Below are 22,238 nucleotides of genomic sequence, written 5' to 3' on the forward strand. Positions count from 1 at the left end.
TGCTGAGACTTGCTGGTCACTGAGGAAACCCAAGTCACCTCTCTCAGCCTGCTTGTCTTGGGGCAGCGACAGCAAATGGCAGCACAGCCCCCACAAGCACATATATAACACACAGTTTCTTTAAAATTTTTTGCTGTTGTTTTTCTAAGGGACCTAGAGGCACCACAGTATTTTAGACATCAGATCCCTGTAATTGGGATTGAGTCAAATCCACAGCACCGGCAATTCAGTCGGGCTAGAGGATTTACAGCCAGCTCCAGAGACACCGCTGGAAATCGCAGCTGTGTGTCAGAAGCTGAGGCATGAAAAAGAAAAAAAAGAGGTTCCCAGCACAGGTTTACCCCCAACGTGCCTTTTTCCTTCTCACTCACAAACACTGGAACGCTTTCTTACCTGGTGTATTTTATTCCTTGCAACATCCACCGCTGTAAAGGCATCCATCCCTGTAAAGGCAAAGTGCTAGCCCCATGCCATCAGCATCTCTTCATCTAGTAAATCCGCTACAGCAGCTTTTCTACCCGCTACATCATCATTAACGACATTATTAAAAGTGTCAGCTGGGTAGGAGATGGCACCGAGAAAAAGAAACAGTTTTCTCAATCGAAGATAAATTCTTCGTGCTTTTCCAGAACCTCTTCTCCTCTCAGCCGTGCTGCTTTCTGACATACCATCATCGGCGAGCTGGAGACGTGGGGCACAAATGTCACTTTGATCAGAAATTCATCATTTGGGAGTAAAGTAGCAAATATTTTGCAGACATCATATCCAAAGGTGAGAAATGGGGTGGCCAGTGCAGCTGAGCTGGGCGCAACATCAGCTAACGCCTGGGAGGGAGCAAAGGGGCCCTGGGGGAGCCTCCTGAAAGAGATGCAGGAAATGCAAGCAATGCAGGTCATTTTGCTGCCCTGAAAGAAGATAGGGTGAGAATTGGACCCCCCTGGAAAGTGTGGAGACAGACCGAGGGGAGAGCACCAGTCCTCCATCACGTCTGATCCCTCTGCTGCTGGCTGTCCTCTAGGGAGCAGATTGGGGGGGACTCAGCAAAGCTGAGATCTCCCCACCCATGTCCCTTTGCTCGCTCCTGACTGAGGATCCAGTCAGCTTTCAAAAAGCAGCCAGTTCTTCAGCGCCGAGACAGCCGTAACACAGCAGCTATAGGAACAGAGAGGGGGGTGGAGGTGCCGGGGGCTTGAATATTCTTATGCACCAAGTCCATCCTTCACGGGCTATAAATAGAGCGCTCCTCGCCTGAGGTTTTTCCCCTTGGTCACTATGCTCAGGCAGTTCTTTTGAAGGGAGTTTAATCCTGCCAATTGCAGGAGTGCAGCCCATCACAAGTAGGGATGTAGATGATCCACAGGCACGGGCAGCAACCAAGACGAAGTGATTCACATGCTACACCAGCCCGGCACGGCGGTGCAGCTGGCGGCACAGCGCGGCAGCTTCTGCGAGGCTTAATGAAGATGTAGTGGTGGAGGCACGTGTGGGTGCCCTCTGCTCGGAGGCAGACAGACAAAAATTGCTCCTTCAGGCAGCTCAGGAGCTCCTGGAGGTTGGGGAGGTGGCTCCCAGGGCATTAAACACAGCAGCACCACAGGTAATAGCACCACAGCAGCACACGCAGTCCCAGGACTGGGAGCCGTGCAAACGCGGTGCTGGAGACGGCCTTGCCTTGTTGAGCTGCAGAGACTACAAAGACAAAGAAAGATTTATTGCTTCTCTTTGATAGGTATGAATTATGGGCTAAAGGGATTAAATGGCTGCATGTAAACCCTGGCCACACAGCCACGGTACAGCGTCCTGGCCTGGGAAGGCTCGTGCTGGGCTGGATGTGGGGTGAGAGCACGTGGTGCGGTCAGCTCCATGGGCCTGAGGGCCAAAGGGGAAGAGAGAGGCTTTGAGAGAGGTTTTCCAGTGAGGTTCTCAGCAGCTCAGAGCTGAGTCTCCATGGAGGAGCAGCCCCTGCATTGGTCTGGGGAAGGCTGGGGGCCGCAATGATCCACGCTGGCTGATTCACCTCTCCTCGTGCACTCGGTGGCATGGGCAGACCCAGAGCAATCCCCACCCCAGTGGGTACCTTCAGCTGGTGATTCATGAGGCACTGCAGGGAAACGTCCATGAGGAGCCATGTAAAAGGGCTTAAAACTGCTGTCCAAAGAGTTGTTTTTAATGAAAACCAGAAAAGATTGTATGAGGCCTGGAAGCACAGATGCCCCGATGGGAAGCCAGCGATGAGCTGCTCAGCCGTCCCCAGCAGCAACCTCTCCAAGTAACGATGCCAGGAAGGGCCATTGGCTCTAGCAAGCAGGCCAGGATATTTGTTATGTGAAGCCCAAATTGTCAGAAAGGCCAAGTCTTCCTTGGCCCAGAGGGCTCGTTGGTGACAGATACCTCAAAGCAATTCTAGCTGCGGTGCACGAGGAATACTTCTGGGATCCAGCCTTCATAGCCTGGGGCCGCTCTGGCATCAGCTTGCTCTTTTTGGCTCTGCAGAAAAGACAAAGAGCCCAGACCCCTGGGCACAACTGTCCTTCACCCAGAACAGCCTGTAAAAGGTTCCAGTGTTTTTGCACTTAATCTGCCCCTGTAGCTCCCAGCAAGTCTCATGGCAGACTCATCATAACTGATCTGCAGGCACCAGGAGCATCCCCTGTTCCAAGGCCCCTGCCCTCACCATGGGAATCTTTTTCCCCTCCATCCTGCCAAAACCCCAGCACCTCTGGGGACCACTGGAGCAGCCCCCAGCCCCTGGATGGGTCAGCACCAGGTGACTGGAAAGAAGCATTTGCTGCTGTAGCTGAGCCCTAATGCTCTGAAAACAAAGCAGCAGGATGCTTATTGACCAGGGTGAGAAACTATACTTAGGCAATAAAAGTTATTATGATAAAGGAACAGGCTGTACTCTCTCTCCTCTGAACACTTTCTGACTCTTTGACAGCTTCTCACCAGAATAATGCAATAAAACTCACTTACACTGAGCATTTTTTTCTCCTTTGTTTTATTAGTGAATTATTTGTCGCTTTTGTTAGCACCTAGTAGCATACCCAGAAGAGCTTTTGGGCCAGATGCTGTGAGTACCTCAGCAGTCTGGATCCCAGTCTTCAGAGACTTACCCTGCAAATGCCTGACATAACCCCAAAAATTAAAAAGCTCTCAAAAAATAATCACCAAGTGAAGTTTTCCTCATATGTACAGTGCACATGGCAGTTTGTACCTGATTCCAGCATCACCCAACAAAGAAACCCACCTGGGTGGAACCAAAAGCCACCCAATTAACAAAATGAGGTTTCACAAAGGTCCCCAGTATCTTTTATAGAGAGATGCCCTGAGAAAGCATGAACTGATGCACTCAGATCCAGGCTTTGCTCACTGCTGGGGCAGAGGGAGAGGGACTTGGTCCTGCTCACCACCCAGAGCATCGCTGCTGCTGCTCCCTGCTGCCTGCATCCCACTCCCTCGCAGCTGCAGGCAGGCTGCCGTGCTTTAATGTGCCATGGGAGGAAACACTCCAGCCTCTAGCTCCGACAAAGCTGGTCCCAGAGAGATGCTCCCGGCCCTCCCGTGCCCGTCCCTCAGCACTTGTTAGGCTCCGTTCCCCTGGCACGGAGCAGAGTTGGTGAATCCCTCCCAGCGTCTGCTCCCTTGCACAGCTCTGGGTTTTGCCTTCAAGGAAAATCTATCCCTCCAGCTGGAGGCTTAGGGAAGAGAAGGATCCTCCTGGAAATCAGCTGTTGCATTTGCAAGGCTTTTTGGGGAAACCTCGCTGCCACCTCTTTACTTTCCTATTTTACTTCTAGTGTTCATTGTGTTGTGTGATTCCTCCGGAGGCTCCAACATGGTACTTCTGTCCCTGCTGCTCTGCTCCCCACACCAGCCTCTTCCTTGGTGGGTGCAGTGTTGGGGGACCCCCTGAGGAGCACCAGCCCACGAGTGGGGTGCACTGCAGCCAGCAGAGAGAGCCAAAGAGCACGGATTGTCCTATTTGTGGTCTGTGCATCCCTGTCCGTGAGGGCAGATGCTCCGCACAGGTCTCCTCTGCACCAGGGGCTGTCCGAGCAGTGAAGCTGGATGCAGGGCTCCTGCAAAGAGGAGCTTTCCCTGGAGGATCCTCACTTTGCTCTGTGGATGCAGGCTGTGCTGCTGCACTGCCAGAGATTTTTGCCCACGGCTGAGTGCCTGTTTTTCATTTCTATAGGGCATTTCTCATGCAAAAGGTGTCAACTTGAAACAGGCTGGAAGAAAGTTAAATAGCATAAAAGTGAACTGTGCTATCTACGGTTAAAAGCGGTGGGTTTTGTTCTAAAGAAAACCTTTAAAAAATTGGCTCAGTGAAGATCTTCTCTCCCCTGGCAATTTTGTTGTTTTTCAGCATCCCAAACTACTCCTTACTCACTCAGCTGCCGACAGCCCTCACAGTCTCAGCAGGAACCGTGTGGGCAGAAGGAGGAAGGGTTATGTCCAGTTACAGGCTCAGGGGACCAGGCAGCTGTGGTGGCACGAGGTGTGGCAGTCCCTGCCTCCAGGCTGCATCTTCCATAGCCTGAATAAACCACCCCTGGAGGCAACAAAGGCTGGAGGTGATGCTATCTATGCTGATGCCTTTGCCCAGTGACTTGGACCCACCTGCAGGAGGAGCGGTCGCTGCTGGTGACAGTGGTGGCACTGCGACACCACCTCAGCGCTGTGGTTCCCCATGGGTGGTTCCGACCTCACAATGGCCAGCACTCATGGCAGGGTTCGTGGGCTCCATGCACCCTGCCAGGAGGGGCCCAAAGGTGCTGCCGTAACATCTGCACCTCTCCATTGGAAGGACACCCCACACTGCCCTCTTGCTCCTAGTTTAGGGTGCTTGGAAGGAAACCTGGCCAGCCCTGGAAGGACAGAGCCCAACACCAAATGGGAAGGGTGGGCTCGAGCAAGATGTGTGAACCAGAGCTCTCGGAGGAAGAGTGCAAGGAAAAGGTGGCAGCAGTGCTTCCCGAAACCTGTGTTCAGCATTTGGAAAGCAACAACTGGAAAGAACGGATTTCCAGCATGGAGACCCTGCAGAAGACTATCAGGGAGATGAAGAAAAGTGAGATACCGTGCCAAGCCCTGGTGAGACTGCTGTCACGGGGGAGCAAGGAGACAAAGCTCCAGGTGATGCAGAAGAAACTCCACACAATCACTCTGCTAGCCCAGGAAGGGGACTTCTCCAGGACATCTGCTCAAATTGTCCTAGAAAGTGTGGTGGAAATGGTTGGAGATGTGCTGTGCAGCACCAGTGCCCAAGGAGCCTTGACAGCTATAGCAGAGGCATGCTCATTGCCGTGGACAGCACAGACAGCCATGGCATTGGCCTTCTCACAGAGTAACTCCAGGATCCAGACCAAGATCTTGGACTGGCTGTCAAAGGCAATCCTGGAATTTGGCTTTGCTGGCATGGAGGCCAAGACGTTAGTAAATACCCTGAGGATTGCTCTTGCTGCTGTCCAGCCCAGCGTGCAGAGATCGGCCATCACTTTGCTGGGGGTTATTTACCTGTACATGGGAGACTCGCTCAGAGAGCTGATGGAGAGTGAAAAACTACCCCTTCTCCCCCAGATAGATGCAGAGCTGGAGAAGGTGCAAAGGCAGGTCCCACCAGCTCCCAGCCGTGCCAACCCCAAGCCAGGCCTGGGTGATGGGATCCAGGAGGACTCAGGAGATCACAGAAGAACAGGAGCCATAGACATTAGTGACAGGATCACACCAGAGCTGCTGTCCAAGCTGCAAGAGAAGGATTGGAACATCCAGAAGGAGGGCCTGGAAGAGGTCGCCTCCATCCTTCAGGATGCCAGACACATCCAGCCAAACATAGGAGAGCTCCCAAGAGCCCTGAGGGTTTGTCTCCATGACCCGAACCCCAGCCTGGTACAGATGGCCCTAAGGGTCCTCCAGCACCTGTGCACAGCCATGGGCTCCAACATCACACAGCACATGAAGGACTTGGGCCTTCCCCTCATCGCTCTGTTCAGGGAGAGCAAGAGAAGCACCAGAGCGGCCGCCCTGGCTGCTGTGAATGCCTGGGCCGCACAGCTCGACATATCGCAGTGGCTGGGTGGGCAGGATGGTTCAGGAGAGCTGGGAGAAGAAATGCCCTTCCAGAAGCAGGAGTTGGTGCGGTGGGTGGCCGAAGAGCTGCCCACCCTGCGGTCAGCTCCCTTGGACCTGCTCCGCTGCGTGCCGCTCCTCTTCTCCTGCCTACAGGACGGCAATGGGGACGTGCTCACGGCCTCACAGGCAGCCCTGCCCTTCTTCATCATGCACCTTGGCTTTGAGAAGATGGCCGAGGCCACCAGCGAGCTGAAGGTGGGTGCAAGGGACCACATACTTGCGATCCTGGAGAATGCCAACGCCAGTCTGTCAGCACAACCCACTGCTTCTGTCGAGTCACTTTCTGGGCACCCTACAGACAACACCACTCCCATTTTGCCCTCTGTCCCAACCACACCACCTGCAACAACGACCTTGTCTTCACAAGCATCAGCTGAAGAGCCAGCACCCAAACTCAGCCAAGAGCAGAAGCAGGGTCCCAAGGAGCCCACGTCAGGAGAGGAAGGCGTGAAAGACATGGGTGCAGCCAAGGGGAAAGCACAGGCAAAGCCCACGCTGAAGGATGGGGGCAGCAACCCTGTACCCATCTTCATTGTTGTCCCCAGGGGGAAAGAGCAAAGAATGAGGGACGAGAAAGGTAGGAAAGTGCTGCAGTGGAACTTCACTGCTCCCAACAAAAGGTACATCGAGCAGCTGAAGGCCCAGATGAGCAGCTGCGTGTCCAGGAGCTTCCAGGTGGAACTGTTCCACCCCAGCTTCCTGCACCAAATCAAAGCCTTGGCCATGATGATCAGGCACCTGGAGACAGAAAAGGAAGGAGTTATTAGCTGCCTGGACCTGATCCTGAAATGGCTTACCCTGCGTTTCTTTGACTCCAACATGTGGGTGCTTATCAAGAGCCTGGAGTACCTCAACCTGCTGCTGACTTTGCTGATCCAAGAAAAGTACCAGCTGACAGAGAATGAGGCCCTTTCTTTCCTTCCATACCTGGTCCTGAAGATGGGGGACCCAAGGAAAGTCATTTGTAAATTGGTGCATGCTGTCCTGAAGGGCATGTGCCTAGTGTACCCACCTAAGAAGGTGTTCAGCTTCCTCATGGAAGGTATCAAGTTCCAGAATGCCAAGCAGCAGGCAGGATGCCTGGTGGAGATGGGTTATCTGCTCGAGGTGTACGGCCTGGAAGTGTGTGAGCCCAGCCCTGACAAAGCCTTGAAGAGGATAGCCGCCTTCCTCAGAGACAAAGACAGAGCTGTTCATAATGCTGCTCTAAACATCATGGTCACAGCTTGCAAAACCCATGGGGAAGTCATATTCAGAATTGTTGGGGTTCTTCCTAAAGAATATATGCGGATGCTGGGACAAACTGCAGAGCAGGAACCTGGCAGGCCCCAAGTGTCTCCAGCAAAACATCTTTGTGAAAAGCCTCATCAGGAGTTAAACAGCAGCTGTGAAGGCATCTGCCAGCAGGCAGGAGGTGCACCCTCAAAGCCAGAGCCCACCAGCTCTGAAGGAGGAAATTTGAATAAGGTGGTTGAGGCTCCTCGGTCTCTGCCTCCACGTCTAGGACAGCACGAGGGCAGGCTGGTCTCCAGAAAATACAGGCACTTAAAACTGAGGGATATCATTCAGCTAGAAACAATCCCTGAATTCCAGACCTTGCCCACCTCCTCAGACACTGATGACACATGTCGTAACATCACCCCTACTATTAATTCCCTTATTTGTGGCATTAGAGATAGCAATGCTGGCACCAGCATTCAGGCAGTGGAAGAAATTGAGAAGATCCTGAGGCAGAAGAACAACGCAGAAGCCATGGCTGGGCACGTTAATGAGTTCCTCGTAGCCAGCTTCCAACCATTCAAGTTGATCCCAAAGCAAAAGGAATCTGATGAGAAACTGGGGAAGGACCAAATCATCCTGAGATGCAAAGGTGTTGTCCAGGCCATGATGTTTCTCTTCCAGGAGAAGAAACTGGCTCAGGAGGCCTCGATGGAGGTGCTGAAGGATGTAATGCACAACCTCCTTACCTTAATGCTAGAATTCCTGGAGGGGGACCAAGAAGAAGATCAGAAGCTCATACAGTCCATTAATGTCCTCATGAGAAGGGTCCTAGAAAAATCTGACCAGACAAGGATCTTCTGTGCCTTGCTCAAGCTGCTCCAAGGCAGCCTGAGTGCCAAGGACAGCCCAGATAAGTTTTCTGACCTGCTGGCCAAATGCCTCTGGAGGACTACGCGGCTTCTCCCAAGCACCATCAGCACCATCGACCTGGACAAAATCCTGCTGGATGTCAACACCCTCCTGAAGTCAATCCCAAAGGAGAAACTGAGGCGGTGCACGAACGAGCTCCCGCTGCGGACCCTGAAAACTCTGCTACACACGTTGTGCAAGCTGAAAGGGGCGAGGATCCTGGACCACCTCACCCTGATCGAGGACGCAGCTGGCTCCGAGGTGGAAGCTTACCTCCGAAAGACAGTCAGTCCTGCTGCCAGGCCAGGGGCAAATAAAACAGCTGTAGGGCAGGTGGGGAGGTCCCCTGTACAGCTGGTGGGGTTGCAAAGGACAAAACAAGCAATGCCTTAGGGGGCATCTTCCAGAATATTTGTGCCTAGGGGAGTTTGAGGGAGGGTCTGGAGGAATTGTAGGAATGTAAGAAAAAATGTTTTAAGTGAAAGTTGGAGTCTTTCACGGGAAACCTCTCCCTCTTCTTGCAGAGCTATTTGAATCAAAGCCTGGCTGTCATCAGAACTGAGCCAAACACCAGAGAACATCTTCCTCCACCCAACCTGGGCACGTCCCCAGTGGCAGAAGCAGCTCCTCTTGGACCAACAGGGATTCCAGGAGGGACCCTGAGGCACAAAGAAACAACAGCAGAAATAGGAGCGGGACCCACAGCCAAGGTGGGTGTTTAGTCACCAGTCTCAGAGCTAGCTGGCACTCTTCTGGGCACCCATCAATGGGCAGATGGTGTGAATCATATAAGCAATAAAGAAACAACTCTAGCATGAATGCCAGGAGAGTTATCTGGGATCTGGCTTCCCGGGCTTGCAAAGCCCAGGAGCCGGTCTGAGTTTCTGGTTGATGTCTCTGTTGCTGTTTTTCAGAAGCAGGGAAGTGCTGCAGGACTTGCTGGTCTGCAGAGCTCAGTCTTCATAGCACAACTGAGTCTTGGAGACAGAGGTCTCAGGGCAAAACTGAACCCAGCATGCACAAATCCCTCCAGGGCACAGGGCTCAGAACCAGTCAGGATGCTGACCCTACCTGGACAACCTCCACAAGGGGGTCCATGGCAGTCCCTGTCCCACAGATACTGTGAGTGATAGGAGATAACTGCAGCAGCAGAGGCACCCAGAGTCCTCTAGGAGCAAGTGTCTCTTGTATATTCTCAGTACAGCCTCCAGCAGCAACCAGGAGTGCCCCGAACATCAGGGCAATGATCTACAAGGTATTCATGCTTGCTTCTCCTTGCCCCTGGCAGAGAACAGCACGCAATGGGGTACTGCGGTCCAGCATGGGCTTAGCTGCTTATTTGGGATTTTGCCCAACAGTGGCATTGGTTCAGGGGGTGCTAAGAAAGAAAGCAAAGACTGCAAATGTGCTTTGTTCAACTGCTCTGGGCAGGAGCTACTTCCAGCACAGGTAGCCCAGCCTGCCAGGAAATCCTGCCTTCTGTCGGGGAAAATTTGCATTTTTAGAGAGTCCTTTGAAGACAGAGGAGCATGCTCCTGCTGGTGAAATAATGCTTAAAGGATGGGTGCTACCACACAGGATAAAACCTCAGGGTCCTGGGATGCTCCTGCCAGCACCATGGGTTTGTCAGGTTTTCCTGAGGGACAATTCAATCCTTCCCCATCCCACCTCCCTATCAGCCAGCCCTCCAGCCGATTGTCCTCCTCCACAGCCCTGGGGATGAGCAAATAGCAGAAGAGCTCTTGGGTCAGGAGGCAAGAAGAAGGAGAGCTGTGACGAGCTCAGGAGGGAGAGCTGACACATACCTTTTGCTCTTTCCTGGTTCGGGTCAGACTCCCCCTTCCATTTGCTGGAACCGTGACCAAGCTGCAGGCTGGGGAGAGAGCAGGGTCAGGGAGATCAATGCATTATAAATAAATGCAGCATAAACAAATCAATCAGAGAGATAAAAACATTGGACAGAGCCACACTAATTAAAAATATAATAATCCGGATAGCGGACATTTATTTAAAATGGTGCAATTACAGCTTTTAATCATCTTGGTTTAAATTAACAGCAGCAGTGAAGCGGCTGTGCAAACGTGTTCCCTATAATGAACTGATATTAGAAAGCCAGCTCGGTGATCTCTCCCTCTCTCAGGCTAATTCTCCCTCCTCTTGTTGTAAAATAACCTTTTGATGTCGTTTTCTTGTAGAGTCTTGAAGATGAAGACACAGTATCAGAGCTAAATTAAATCCCCTTCACATATTTCTCTCCTTTCAAGCTGTAAAAATTGCTGGTATCAGTCATTCAGTCTCTAGTGCTGACGCAACCACACTTGAGGAGAACATCTGGGGGCCCCAAGAGTCATTATAGGGAAAATAAAATCCTATATTACAATCAGTCAGCAATTAAAAGGCAGGATGCAAGGGGGCCAATCCTGCAAGATGCTGAGCAGGCTTGGTGGGGAAATCAAATGGTCGGCTTGTGATCCTCCAGGGCTCTTTTCTTCTCTGAGTGGACCGAGAGGAGGCTAAGAAAGTTCCTTAATCTGCCCCTGCCCAACACAAATGATCTTGGAAGCAGCTCGTGTTAATTCAGATCCGTGCTGGTGCAGAGGTCACAGGTTTGGCACCTGCTCATGGCCACGTCTGGTGAGCTGGGGACTGGTTCTGCCTCAGCCTGGCAGGCCCCAGCCAGGCTCTCATTCCTACAGGGGGGTCATGGTGACCTCTGCGTGGCTGCAGGGTGATGCCCCTGTGGGAAGAGGGGCTCGATGCAGGTGTTTTTAATTCAGAGACGTGAAAGCTGTGTGCCCAGTGCGGTTCTGACTTAGTGATGTGGTGGACCTTACCTACCCCGGGCAATCGTCATGTTTTTTTATAAGGCACCTACTTCTGCCTTATAAAGCATCTTTCCTACAGAAGAGCCCAGTTTCCAGCAGCCAGGATGCCAACAAGCGCTCAGTGCACTGAGGGAAGTGAGCAGATACATAGACATGGGAAAGTAAACTGTTGAAGGCAAAACCATTCAGGCACTGAAGTGGGCTTGAGCCAGCGGCCAAGGAGAGGGAAATCTCCACTGGCTGCAGAGGAGCCAGGGCAGAAGGCGCCCCAGAAGTTCCTAGGTTCAAGGAACCCGAGATGTCGATCATGCTGGTGACAGCAGGGTGCTGGCCCTGCTCACAGCCCCAGGATGCTTCACGTCTCAGCTGGTTGCAAGGAAAGGGATAGGGAGAAAAAAAGAATGGGGAAAAAAAAAAGTCATTTTGGAAATGTGGAAAGACGTGTGTGTGACATGAGAGAGAGCCTGCACACTTGTGCACGCCTACAGATACATCTCTGCCCGCGTAAGCCACGGCTCCTCCCGGAGCTGCTCACCCACCCCTGGGTTTGGGCCGCTGTCACCAGGCAAAATTACCGAGCTCACAATTAAAATCAGGAGCCCTTTGCAAAGGAGATTTCATCTCCCTAATTAGCACCGAACCCTCCTCATTTTCCTGTTTACCCAAAGGGTGTGCAAACATACAGCAAGAGAGCAAGTGAGAGTCACGCAGCCCTCACTGCCGCAGCGGGCAATGCAATTACCTGGCCTGCACATTAGGATTAATAAATATTAACTTTACTCATGTTTTTACTGTCCACCTAAGATGGAAACAATGAGCTTTGCTGCTTAATCAAATTAGAGCTATAAAATGATTTCCCTTTTAGAAGGTTCATTTCTGTTTCGCTGGCAATTAATGTTGATGATTTGAGTCCCATCTTTAAAACATTTTGAAATACGGAAAATGGCAGAAATGCCACAGTGCATTAACAGAGCCATAATACACATCAGGTAATAAAGCATGAAGAGCCTGTTTACTTGGAGTACTCTAATTATTTGAGAGCTTTTTTTTTTAATAATAAAAAAACAGCAAAGCCAACATGTGAAAACTTTTATTTCATTTGAATTAATTTTTAAAAACAAACAGGAAAAAAAAAATCTTTTGAAGTGTTGCTTTGAAATTCCCTGCAGACAAGCCAGGCCCTAAGCAGACACAGAAGAGCAAATTTCCCTTTCTGTTTTTTTTTTTTCCTTACTTTTCGCACTTCGGGGTGTGTGGGGCCCAGGGCTGAGGGGCTGGAGCATCACGCAGCTGTGCCAGCACCATCTCAACGCATCAGCACACCGGTAGGGCAGCCTCACCTTTGTCATTGCCTGGTCTGGGAGACCTGCGAACCCCTCACACCTCCAGCACAACCATGGAAGTGCTCCTTAGCTGTAGTTTGTCTGAGGCTCAGCTCTCTGGTGAGGCAAAATGCAGATCCCAAAGCATCCTCACCTCTCAGGGATGGAGGGGGGGTTTAATTCCTTCTCCTTGCAAACCAGCCCAGCAGAAGCAGAGTGACTGGGGCAGGATGTGACTTCTGGAGGCCTCCAGCTCTGCACAGAGGGGCCAACTTCCAAGCTGTGTCACAGGCTTGTCCAGCTGAGGTTTGAGCAGCTCCAAAGGCAGAGATTCCCCCATCGCCTTGCCCCTGTCCTGGGGCTGAGCCTCTCAGTATGAACAAGTCAGTAATATCCTCCTCCCTCCCGCTGGCCCTCACATCCTGCTTCCACCTCCACAGCACAGTCACAAAGAAGACAAAATTACATGGAAGAGTCCAAATGGCTGCTAGCAGCTGGGGAAAGCTCGGCTGGATCCTTGTGGTCTCCATCCAGCACTACTCAATGAATCTGCCTATGGAGAAGGTGTGAGGTGCTAAGCTCGAAGGCATGGCACTTTTGGAGAGCTGCTGATGCCACCGGTTGGCATGGGGCAGCCTCTCTTAGCCTGCTGCTCACATCCCAGCACTCCTGCTCTGACCACTGCCCTGCAGCTTCTGGGGACCTCCAAGTGCAGGTGGCACACATCAGCCTGCACGCTATCACCCGGGTCAGGTGGCACACAGCCGGGTGGCACGGGCTTAGCTCAGGACCACAGCCACCACACGGAGCACAGGGCTGTGCAAAAATCACCCCCAGATCATTTGGCCTGGTTTTTCTGCAGCAGGCTGCTCTCCCTGTTGCGGTTCATGTATTGCTTCACCAGTCAAGTGTATTTGCAGCACTATACAAGCCAAGATAAATTTGCCCCCAAAGTAATAACTTTTCAATTACCTTCCTCATTCCTTGCTCAACACAAGAACAGCACAGCTCCTCTTGAGGGAGCAGCTGAGTATTTCTCTCCAGGGTGCACATTTATTATTTTAAGAATCATTTAATTTTCCATCTGAACATACGGGGCGAATGTAGGTCCTGAATGACTCCAGGGCCCCGTTCAATACCACGCCGCGTTATCCATCATGGCAATTACACATGGTAATCCATCTCTGAGAAACTTCAATACGCAGATCAGAGAGCATTCGAGGTACCTGGCATGGCTCACAACTCAGGGAGCCTGTAGAAAGAAGACGTCGTGACTGGGAAGCATACCACAGCTCCCCAGAAGCTCAGGCCAAGCCTTTATTAGTATAACAGGACTTATAGCATACCAGCTGGTTGTCCAAGGCTGTCCTCAGGTATCCATTTGGCAACGGCTGCCTGGTCTAGAGAAGCTGCCATAGGCTGTGCATCCATCCTTGGCACAGGCCTAGGCAGGATCAGGTCCCATGGGCATCCTCCAGCCTCTTTACACGGCTGCTTGTTGGTGCTGGGAGCACAGCCCTGGTCTGTAACGCAATAGGGAAAAGCATGGGTGAGAGATTGCCTTCAGTGCTGCTGCCACACATGCCCGCGCTCAGCACCCGTGGGAGCAGAGCAGGTCCCAGGCAGGCACACCAGTGGTGTCCTGGCTCTGCTCCCACACCATCCTGCCCCCTGAGTCCACCACCCAGACACACCAGCTCCAGGCTTTTCACTTTCTAGACTGCACTCTTGAGAAAAGTCTGCCTAGAAGTCCAATAAATACTCCCAACTGAAGGGCTGGCTGCCATCCGGCTGCTGGAATCCCCGAAAGCTCCTGGTGCTGCTGCAGCTCCAGGACTAACTGGGTACAGTCAGTGTGGAAACCTCTGTCCCCTCCAGCCAGGGCACATTGGCAGGCCCACAGAGTCCTTCAGGCTGCATTGGAAAAGCCACCTGAGAGCCTCCAAGATACAGATTCAGAGAAGAAAACGTGTTAGATAAGCTGGTATTCACAGAGCTGGTGTGCTCAGAGCGAGATCCACCCGTGAGGCCGGGATGGAAATGACAAGCCGGCTGAGTAATGCGCTGCTGAGGAGCTCTCCACACAGCTCACGGGAGCCAGCCTGAGAATTTGGCTAATTGGAAAATCATCTCAGATGGCTGCTGAGGTAAAGGGCCTCTCCTGAATTATCACTGCTGAGAAAACCATTGCTAACAGGGAAGCAGAGGAAAGATATCTCATGCATTTGCATCCCCTGCTATTTTCCCCTCTTTGCTCTATTCATCTGGTAAATCATTTATTTTTTTTACAGTTCCCTGAATTATCACAAACCTGGAAATGCCCACCTAATGCCTCATTCACCAAACAGCCCCCTACATTGCCAAAAAGCAGCTCAGCTAGGAGAGAAGCGTGGCAATGCTCAGATGATACCAGCATTCCCGTGTTCCCCGTGTCCTCCCCCGTGACATTCCCCAAGGGGTCACTTTTACACCCAGTTTCTCCCACTTCTGGGGGTCAGCTCTCTGCACCAAAACATTTGCTGGGGTATTTTAAGCCAAGAGTTGGTGTCTTGGATATCACACCCACTCTGCTGATGGTCTCCTCTGCTTTGCTGCACTCCTGTGGCACAGAACACACAGAGGGCACGGGGAGGCTGTGCCAGGATGGTGTCTTTGCCTACAACGTCCTCTGCAGTGGCCAAAAGAGCTTCCTTGATATTGTGCAAGAGGCTAAATCGACAACAGTGCAAATACAGAGCTTTGGCATGTGTAGCTCTTTTGTCTCTGCCTCATCTTGAAAAACAAAGCACTTAGCTCTGATCGTGCACTGGCTGTCAGCTGAGGTAGGACAGCGCTCAGAGTCGCAGAGGAAGGAACAGAGCAATTTTTCAAGCACTGTGGTGTTGGCTTTTTCCAGGAAGACCAGAGCATATCAGCACCCCCAGACGTGGAAATAAGCAGGAAAAGTGTCAGGTTTTGGTGGACCAAGGAGCCGTGCACAGACCCTGACCTTGGGGCTGTGTAGAGACCACGAAGCAGCACGCCCAACCTTCTTCCACTGCCGTGCCTGGAGGATGCCCTTTGTTTCCTCTTGCTGATGACTGTCAAACATCTGACACCGTAGAGGGGACCCAGAAATAACAAGAAAATAACACGGCTAATTAGCCCCATGGACAAGTTTGACCAGCTCCCTCCAGAATACCTTTGTTGGACAGGGTTAGGTTTCTTCCCTTCCCCCTGCAGCTCATCTTCCCACTTAATTACACTGGAAACCTGGCTGTGCCCAGCTCGGATGGAGTATTTTACTGCTTATATGGTCTTTGCAGATAAGAGGTGCTGCTGTTATTGCACAAGTGGCTCTGAGAGGCCTTGTATCTCCTCTGGGAGGCTGCAGCTCCAGCCTCCTCCAGCAGCGAGACCAACACAAGTAGAAATCTTTGAGGGGAAAGTAATAACTCCCATGCCCTGTACAGGAGGAACGACACTGCTGTTGTGTTGATCCTTTCTTCTGCTTGGAGAGGCTAAAAGTGATGAATTGTCAGGTGAATGGTCCATGTGGGAGAGAGGAGATAGGATCGGTTCTAGCAGAGGCCAGACTGATCTCCAGGGATATCAAACCTCCTGAACAGCTTGCTCAAGGGCAATGCCAGGCAGTCTGGAGAAAGCAGGCTGGACATCCATTTCAGACAGGATGTCCAAGGCAGATTCACCTACGGTCAACAGCCAGGGTGAAACTGCAGCATACGACATCTTCCATTTCGTCAATCTGTTTTCAAGGAGCACAAAACTGGGCCCCTGGGAGAGAAGTGATGATCCCATTGATAAGAGACAAAACCGGACTGGGAACTTAGCATTTAATCCACTTTTAAAATTTTTTTTTCTGCCAATTACCAATAAGATCTTTAAAATGAGGACAGCATGATGCTTGTTTCCTGAGAACACCGTGTCTACTTAGGTTACAAATTCTTTAATATCAAGGTCTTGACATCTCCTCTTCCATCCTGACGCCATTTGTCACCCCACTACGTAATGCACGGCATACACCACAGCCAGGGACTGTGTCTGCCCCAGGACAAGCCCAGTGTGGTCCTGGAGCTCTTTCTGAGACAGTCCGACTTGGTTTCTATGTTAGACTGGAAAGAATTATGCTTGAGTCATGTAATCATACAAAATTCTCATCCTCTCAAAAGTTATTTTCTCCTGACAGGTTGAATCTCTCCCTTATGTTTTTCCTTACACTAATATGGAGCTTTTCAGACAAAAATTTCAAACTAATTGTGCACAGCGGCAGGTTAATATGATCAAAGGAGGCTAATAGGCTTTCATATGTATTTACATTACATAAGGTTCTCAAATTCAAGGGCTGGATCAAGAGATTTGCAATAAATTGCACGAGGATTACTTGTCTGCCTGTTGTGTGGTGGAGAACTTCTCTGTTCTGTCGCAAAAGTCAACAGAGCGTTTGCCTGGGCTGGGAAGCAGCAGCCTTTTTGGTAACGCTGTGCTGCTTTCACCACCCCTGTGCACGCAGGGAAACCTCGGCAGCTGCCATCGGCCTCAGCTCGTACAGAGGAGAGCAGAGCAGAGCTGCCCAGCTGAGATCCAGGCTGGGTAAAGGTGGGAAGATGGTGAAACTTGGTGCTGAGCAGGGGCACCACACAACGGGAGGAGTGAGCAGAGGCTGGAAAGGGAGCTACGCACCAAGGAAAGCTTTCCTTTGGAAGGATCGAGGGCAATTTGCCTACCAAGAGCAATGCCACGTTCATCATTAGCTGTTTAAAATGAGTCAGGGCAAGGCAGGGAGAAACAAAACCCAGAGGGTCTATTCTATTTAAGTTGTGTGAAAAGGGAGAAATTTGAGCAGAGGGCAATGGGAGGGGTTCATGACAGATAACTAAGCTTTTTTGTAGGAGACGTAGGTTTAAATCTTCTATCCAAATCGAGCAGGTGAGGGGCATGAACCCAGGTTTCCAGTCCATTGGTAGCAGAGCAGGGTGGGAACCCTGTGTTTTTCTTCCTGAAAGCTCCACAAATCCTCTTTTTTTTTTTCTTTCTTTTTTTTTTTTTTTGGTCCAGTTCTGAAGAAGGCAAACACAAAATTTTAAGCCTCTCCAATGTTGTTGACTTTTGAAAGTTTTTTTAATGGGAAATGTTTAGTTTTAGTGAATTCATGCTTTGTTTTTCTTTGACCTTTAAAGCTATATCAGATATATAGAGGGAAATATATATATAATAAACTCCAAGTTTGCTTCTGAGTGAAAACAGGAAAGATGGAAATCATCCAATGCCAGCAGATGAGTACAGGGCAATTTCCTAGACAATATTGTTCAGAAATTGGTATGTTTTGAAAAATGCTTTCTTTTAAATGAAAATAGCCATTTTCATCCAAAACTGCAAAGCTTTTCTGGCCAGCTCTGTTTGGAATCTGGCTGATTATCATCTCCTTCTCTCAGTATTACTGCACTGAACACAGCAAAGCCTGCGTCTGCAGCTGGGGTGTGACAGGCTGTGACACGGGGCCATGTCACACTGCAATGCTGGCACAATACATGGGGACAGTGGAGGTGGAGGAGGGACAGTGTTGTAGTGCTGGCAGGGTGGCTTTGTCATCTCCCTTCCAGTCCCCCTGTGTCTCAGGTTTGGATTTGTTGGGATGGGGTTGGAGATGAAAAGGGCACGGGGAGGACAATGCCTTGAGCATCACCGCTGCGACCTCCTGGGTCTGCGAAGCTCTGCGAGGCTCCATGAGATCAGCCCGAGGAAGATGCTGCTAACGAAGCCCCTGCACGACCTGTTTACTTCAATAGCAGATCCTGGCTCAGCTCCAAAACAGTGCTGTCTGAAAAGAGAAAAATGGCCTAAAAATTGTCACCTGCTTAGAAAGCAGAGAGGGAAAGAAAAGTGAGGGAAGAGGGGGAAGATCTGCCTTGCTGAAACATTCTCTGCACGGACCCAGGTGTAACCACAGTCCAGCCCCAAGCTTGTCCATCATCCTGCACGGGCAGCACACCGTGGGCAATGAGCTCCTCTCCTTCCAGCACGACCACTGTTTCTGCACACAAAATTCAGGCGTGAAGGCCCATTTCCAGGAAAACAGGAGCACAGCAACCAGGCTGATCCTTTCTGGGGAACGAGAGAGAAGGGGACATGTCCTAGGAGGGAGAGAGCTGGTGGGATGGGAGGCTCGGTGTCAAGCAGCGTCTCAAATATCCTCTTTGCATCATACTGGCTCTTAATTGTCACCAACCACGGAGGAACTGATTGAGCCCAGCAAGGGTCCGGCAAAATAGATAATTTCTCGCAGGCATCTAAAATTCATGAACGCGGCGGTGGTCCCGTCGCACCATTGCTATGTTGTTCCACGGCCCAGAGTCTCCCTTGAAGGGCGAAAATATCAGGGGTAATTTTTTTTTTTTTTTTTTTTTTTTTTTTTCCCGAGCACAGAATACATTTGGGTGGTTAACACACGGCTCGCACTTCAGGCGGATCCTCACCGAAGGACCAGGAGCTGGTCTCAGACCGCGTGTTGTAAATTAACTCTTAATGTGATGAATGCATTAAGGGGCTGTTAGGCCTGAAGGATGTGCTCGGAAACCCGAACTTCTGATTAAGGGCTTGATTCATAAAAGCTTTACGCACCATTTACGCAGGTCTCTTTATTGGAAATGTTACTTGGAAAGAGCTCTGGAGTGGCTTCTTCCCAGAGAAACGGAGCTGGGAGTCTGGACACGCAGGCACACACGTGTGCTTGCAAACATGGGGACTCACAGGGCAAGCAGGCGGGATGCACACATGTAAGTGCATGCAGGGCTGCACACACACTCGTTACACACCGCTGTCACATGTGGCTGGTGTTCGCCCCATGCAGGAGCATGAGGCTGTCCCCCACGCAGCTGGTGATGGTTCTCCTCCAGCCTGAGGTCCGTGCATTGCTGAGGGTGCAAACCTCGGTCCTGCTCTGGGCTTTCCCCAGGGTGCTGGCTACTGCAGTCTGCAAACGGAGAGGATGCTACCTGGGCCGCTGGGTGCACACAGTGTGTGTCCCCAAGGGGCAATCATCAGGGCCATGTGCCTGTGGCCAGAAGCATTGAAGCAGCCTGCCAGCTCCGCTACCTGGGCTGCTCAGGGCAGAATATGTCCCTTGAGGATGCGAGTTATTTAATTTCCACATTGGCTGCATGAAAGCAGATATTTGCCATTTTCTATATCTTGCAGATCTATAGAGAGGAACAGTCAGAAAATCGCTGGAGGGTAAAAAATAATTCATATTAAGTATGTCATTCCAGGGGGATCCAGATGAATCAGGTTTTAAGTGACACCCCACGCTGATCATGACAAACATCCCACTTGCAAAGCAGCCTCGGGAATTTTACAGCCCTTACTTGAGCAGCTTCCTGGGGAATCAGAGGAGAGTTTGCTGAGCACCGGGCATCAGGGTGGTGGGAGCTGCTTGCTGCTTCTGCCCTGTGCCGTAGGTTGAAGGACAGCCACCGTAACACCAGCTCCTGGAAGGGCAGCCACAGTGTTCCAGAAACATGCTGCCTCTGGGCAGAAACCTGCCTGCTTGTATCTGGTTTAAATTGGTGTTTTGCTGGCTTCAGTGAGTGTCCCAATGTCTCAGTGGTGCGGGATGTGGTGAACAAGTCTGCAGGCATCTCACTGAAAACTTTGATGATTTTCTCAGCCTTCTCCTCTGCCTGCTGAAGAGACCCAGGGATTTTATTCTCTCATAAGGCAGCTTTCTTGTCCCCTGCACCACTTCACTCTTCCCTGTACCCTCTCTAGCTCCCCTGCATCCTGGACCCCAGGACTGCCCCCACTGCTCAGCTCCAAACACAAGCAGGGCAAGGGTCCCCTGGTCCCACCACCCAGCTCCCATTCTCCAATGGGATAATGGCATTATATGTGTGATAATGGCATTATCACCTGCTCAGAAAACAGCAACAGGTATTTTGTATTCCCTCAAGTCTTCACAATCACCTTGTACTTTACACCCAAATTCCCCCAGAGCCACACAAGCATGATGTGCCGAGGCAGAAGGTGCTGCAGAACCTGTGCTCTGCATTGCACCCGGCATGCCTGGGTGTGCACAAAGCCAGAAGCATTTCTCATCAAAGTTCAGTGATGACATTTATCCTGGTTTTAATTATAACGTGCTTCTGTGAGTCTGCTATTAGCGGGACAGGATAATGGCCCGTTCAATCCAAGCAGTCTGCCTGATCCCAGAGATGTTTAGTCAGGCAACGGCAACGGTACCTGAAATCACCACATTAGCTATATGGCAACATCCCTCCTCTCCTGATGCTGTGATAATGAGCCCCGTTCCAACAGGAACGGCCTTTATTTGAAAGGCAGAAGGAACCTGCCTGCCTGGAGCTCTTAGCCACAGCCTGCCCCAGAGCCAAGGTACAGGGATAAGGCAGCCGACGGTGGCTCGTGTGTCCCATCCCTTGCAGAGGTGTGGCTGTCCCGAGTGCAGCTAAATGAGGAAAGAGGAGAAAAAAGTCAGGGGACATCAAATAAAGGAAAAAATAAAAATAAAAAATAAAAGTGATTGCTCATTTATGGCATGAATAGCTCTCTCATTTCCAAATGTTCCTGAAGAAGAGTTTCTCAGCAGGTAGGTTCGTGGAAATGCCGCACAGGGAGAGGAGCACTGGCTGTGACCCGGGTGCCTGCCCCCAGGAGGAGCAGGAGCAATGCCCCTGGCACCCAGCGAGGTCTGGCCAGGGCAGCTCCCATGCAGGGTGCGGAGCCCCTGGGCGGCCAGGAGAGCAGGAGCAAGCAGCAAGGCTTTGTCCGAACAGAGGGAGCCAGGGCTGCAGGTACCCAGCCTCTGCTCTCCTCTCCAAGTGCAGCTCGCAGTCGAGCTGGAAAAAATGAACTTGGGGAAAATAAGAACCTGAACAGTGCAAAATCAAAATGACAGATGCGATTCCCAGCTGTGTTTGAAATACAAAACAGTTCAGCCTGGCGGTTTTTAAGTGAACCTCAGAAACTGGAAGGAGGAAACTGGTGTTTGCTGTTTGCTTTCTGTACACACAAGGTGAGCAGGGCAAGCTGGAGGGCTTCTCCTGAGAGCTTGTTTACAAAGCTACTTTCTTTCTTTTTCTTTTTCTTTTTTTTTTCTTTTTTTCTTTTTTCTTTTTTTTTTCCTGGCAGCATAAAGCTTCAGTTTAATCACTGTTTGCTGAGGAACAGCCACAGGAAGCTCCGCTCCCTTGAGCAACAACCAGAGACATTCAATTTTGAACCTGCCAGTCAACAAAAGGGCATGAAGTTATTAGCTCCAAAGACTCCATTACCTGCCAGTTTGGACCCCTGATACCATCTCTCACAGATTTTTCAGGGGATTCCCATTTCAAGTAGGGTCAGAAACCAGGTGACTGCTAGGTGGCTCCCAAAACACCTCCAGATGGCAAAGGCTGAAGGTTCAGATTTTGCATTTTTTGGTGGAAATAAATAAATAAATAAATGAAACAGCTTATTAATTAAATAATCATGCCCAAGGACATTTCCATGCAGAGCTGCAAGTATTCTTAATGCAAGTGGATAAAAAGCACAATGATGATAAATTTCATGGGCTGATGAGGCCGTTTTCTCTCCCCTGTCCCCTGTGGTCCCCTGGGAGGGTCCCCAGCTGGGGGATGCTGCCTCGCGACCCAGCAGGATGGAGCCAGGAGCATCACTGGGCAGAGCACGAACCAGCAGAGGCAGGACAGGATAAGCCTCATAGAAATGCCATAAAGTGTCTGTTCTGAGCACCGGGAAGAAAATAAATAAGGGTTTGCTGCTTAATCCCTTCTCCAGCCAGGACTATTTCAGATTTGGCAGTTTAAGCCACGGG

The 22,238-nt window shown here is 50.9% G+C and overlaps 1 protein-coding gene across 1 annotated transcript; it reads left to right on the top strand.

Annotated features, from left to right (window-relative positions):
- The first annotated feature begins 4,693 nt into the window (after nt 1–4,693).
- Nucleotides 4,694–10,499, top strand: LOC118171571 (cytoskeleton-associated protein 5-like). Its single transcript, XM_035334789.1, has 4 exons — nt 4,694–4,735; nt 4,840–8,550; nt 8,790–8,975; nt 10,461–10,499. Exons 1-4 carry the CDS (start codon nt 4,694–4,696, stop codon nt 10,497–10,499), a joined length of 3,978 nt encoding a protein of 1,325 aa, XP_035190680.1.
- The last annotated feature ends 11,739 nt before the right edge of the window (nt 10,500–22,238 follow it).

The sequence above is a fragment of the Oxyura jamaicensis genome, chromosome 9 (assembly GCF_011077185.1).
Source record: "Oxyura jamaicensis isolate SHBP4307 breed ruddy duck chromosome 9, BPBGC_Ojam_1.0, whole genome shotgun sequence".
NCBI classification, from domain to species: Eukaryota; Metazoa; Chordata; class Aves; order Anseriformes; family Anatidae; genus Oxyura; species Oxyura jamaicensis.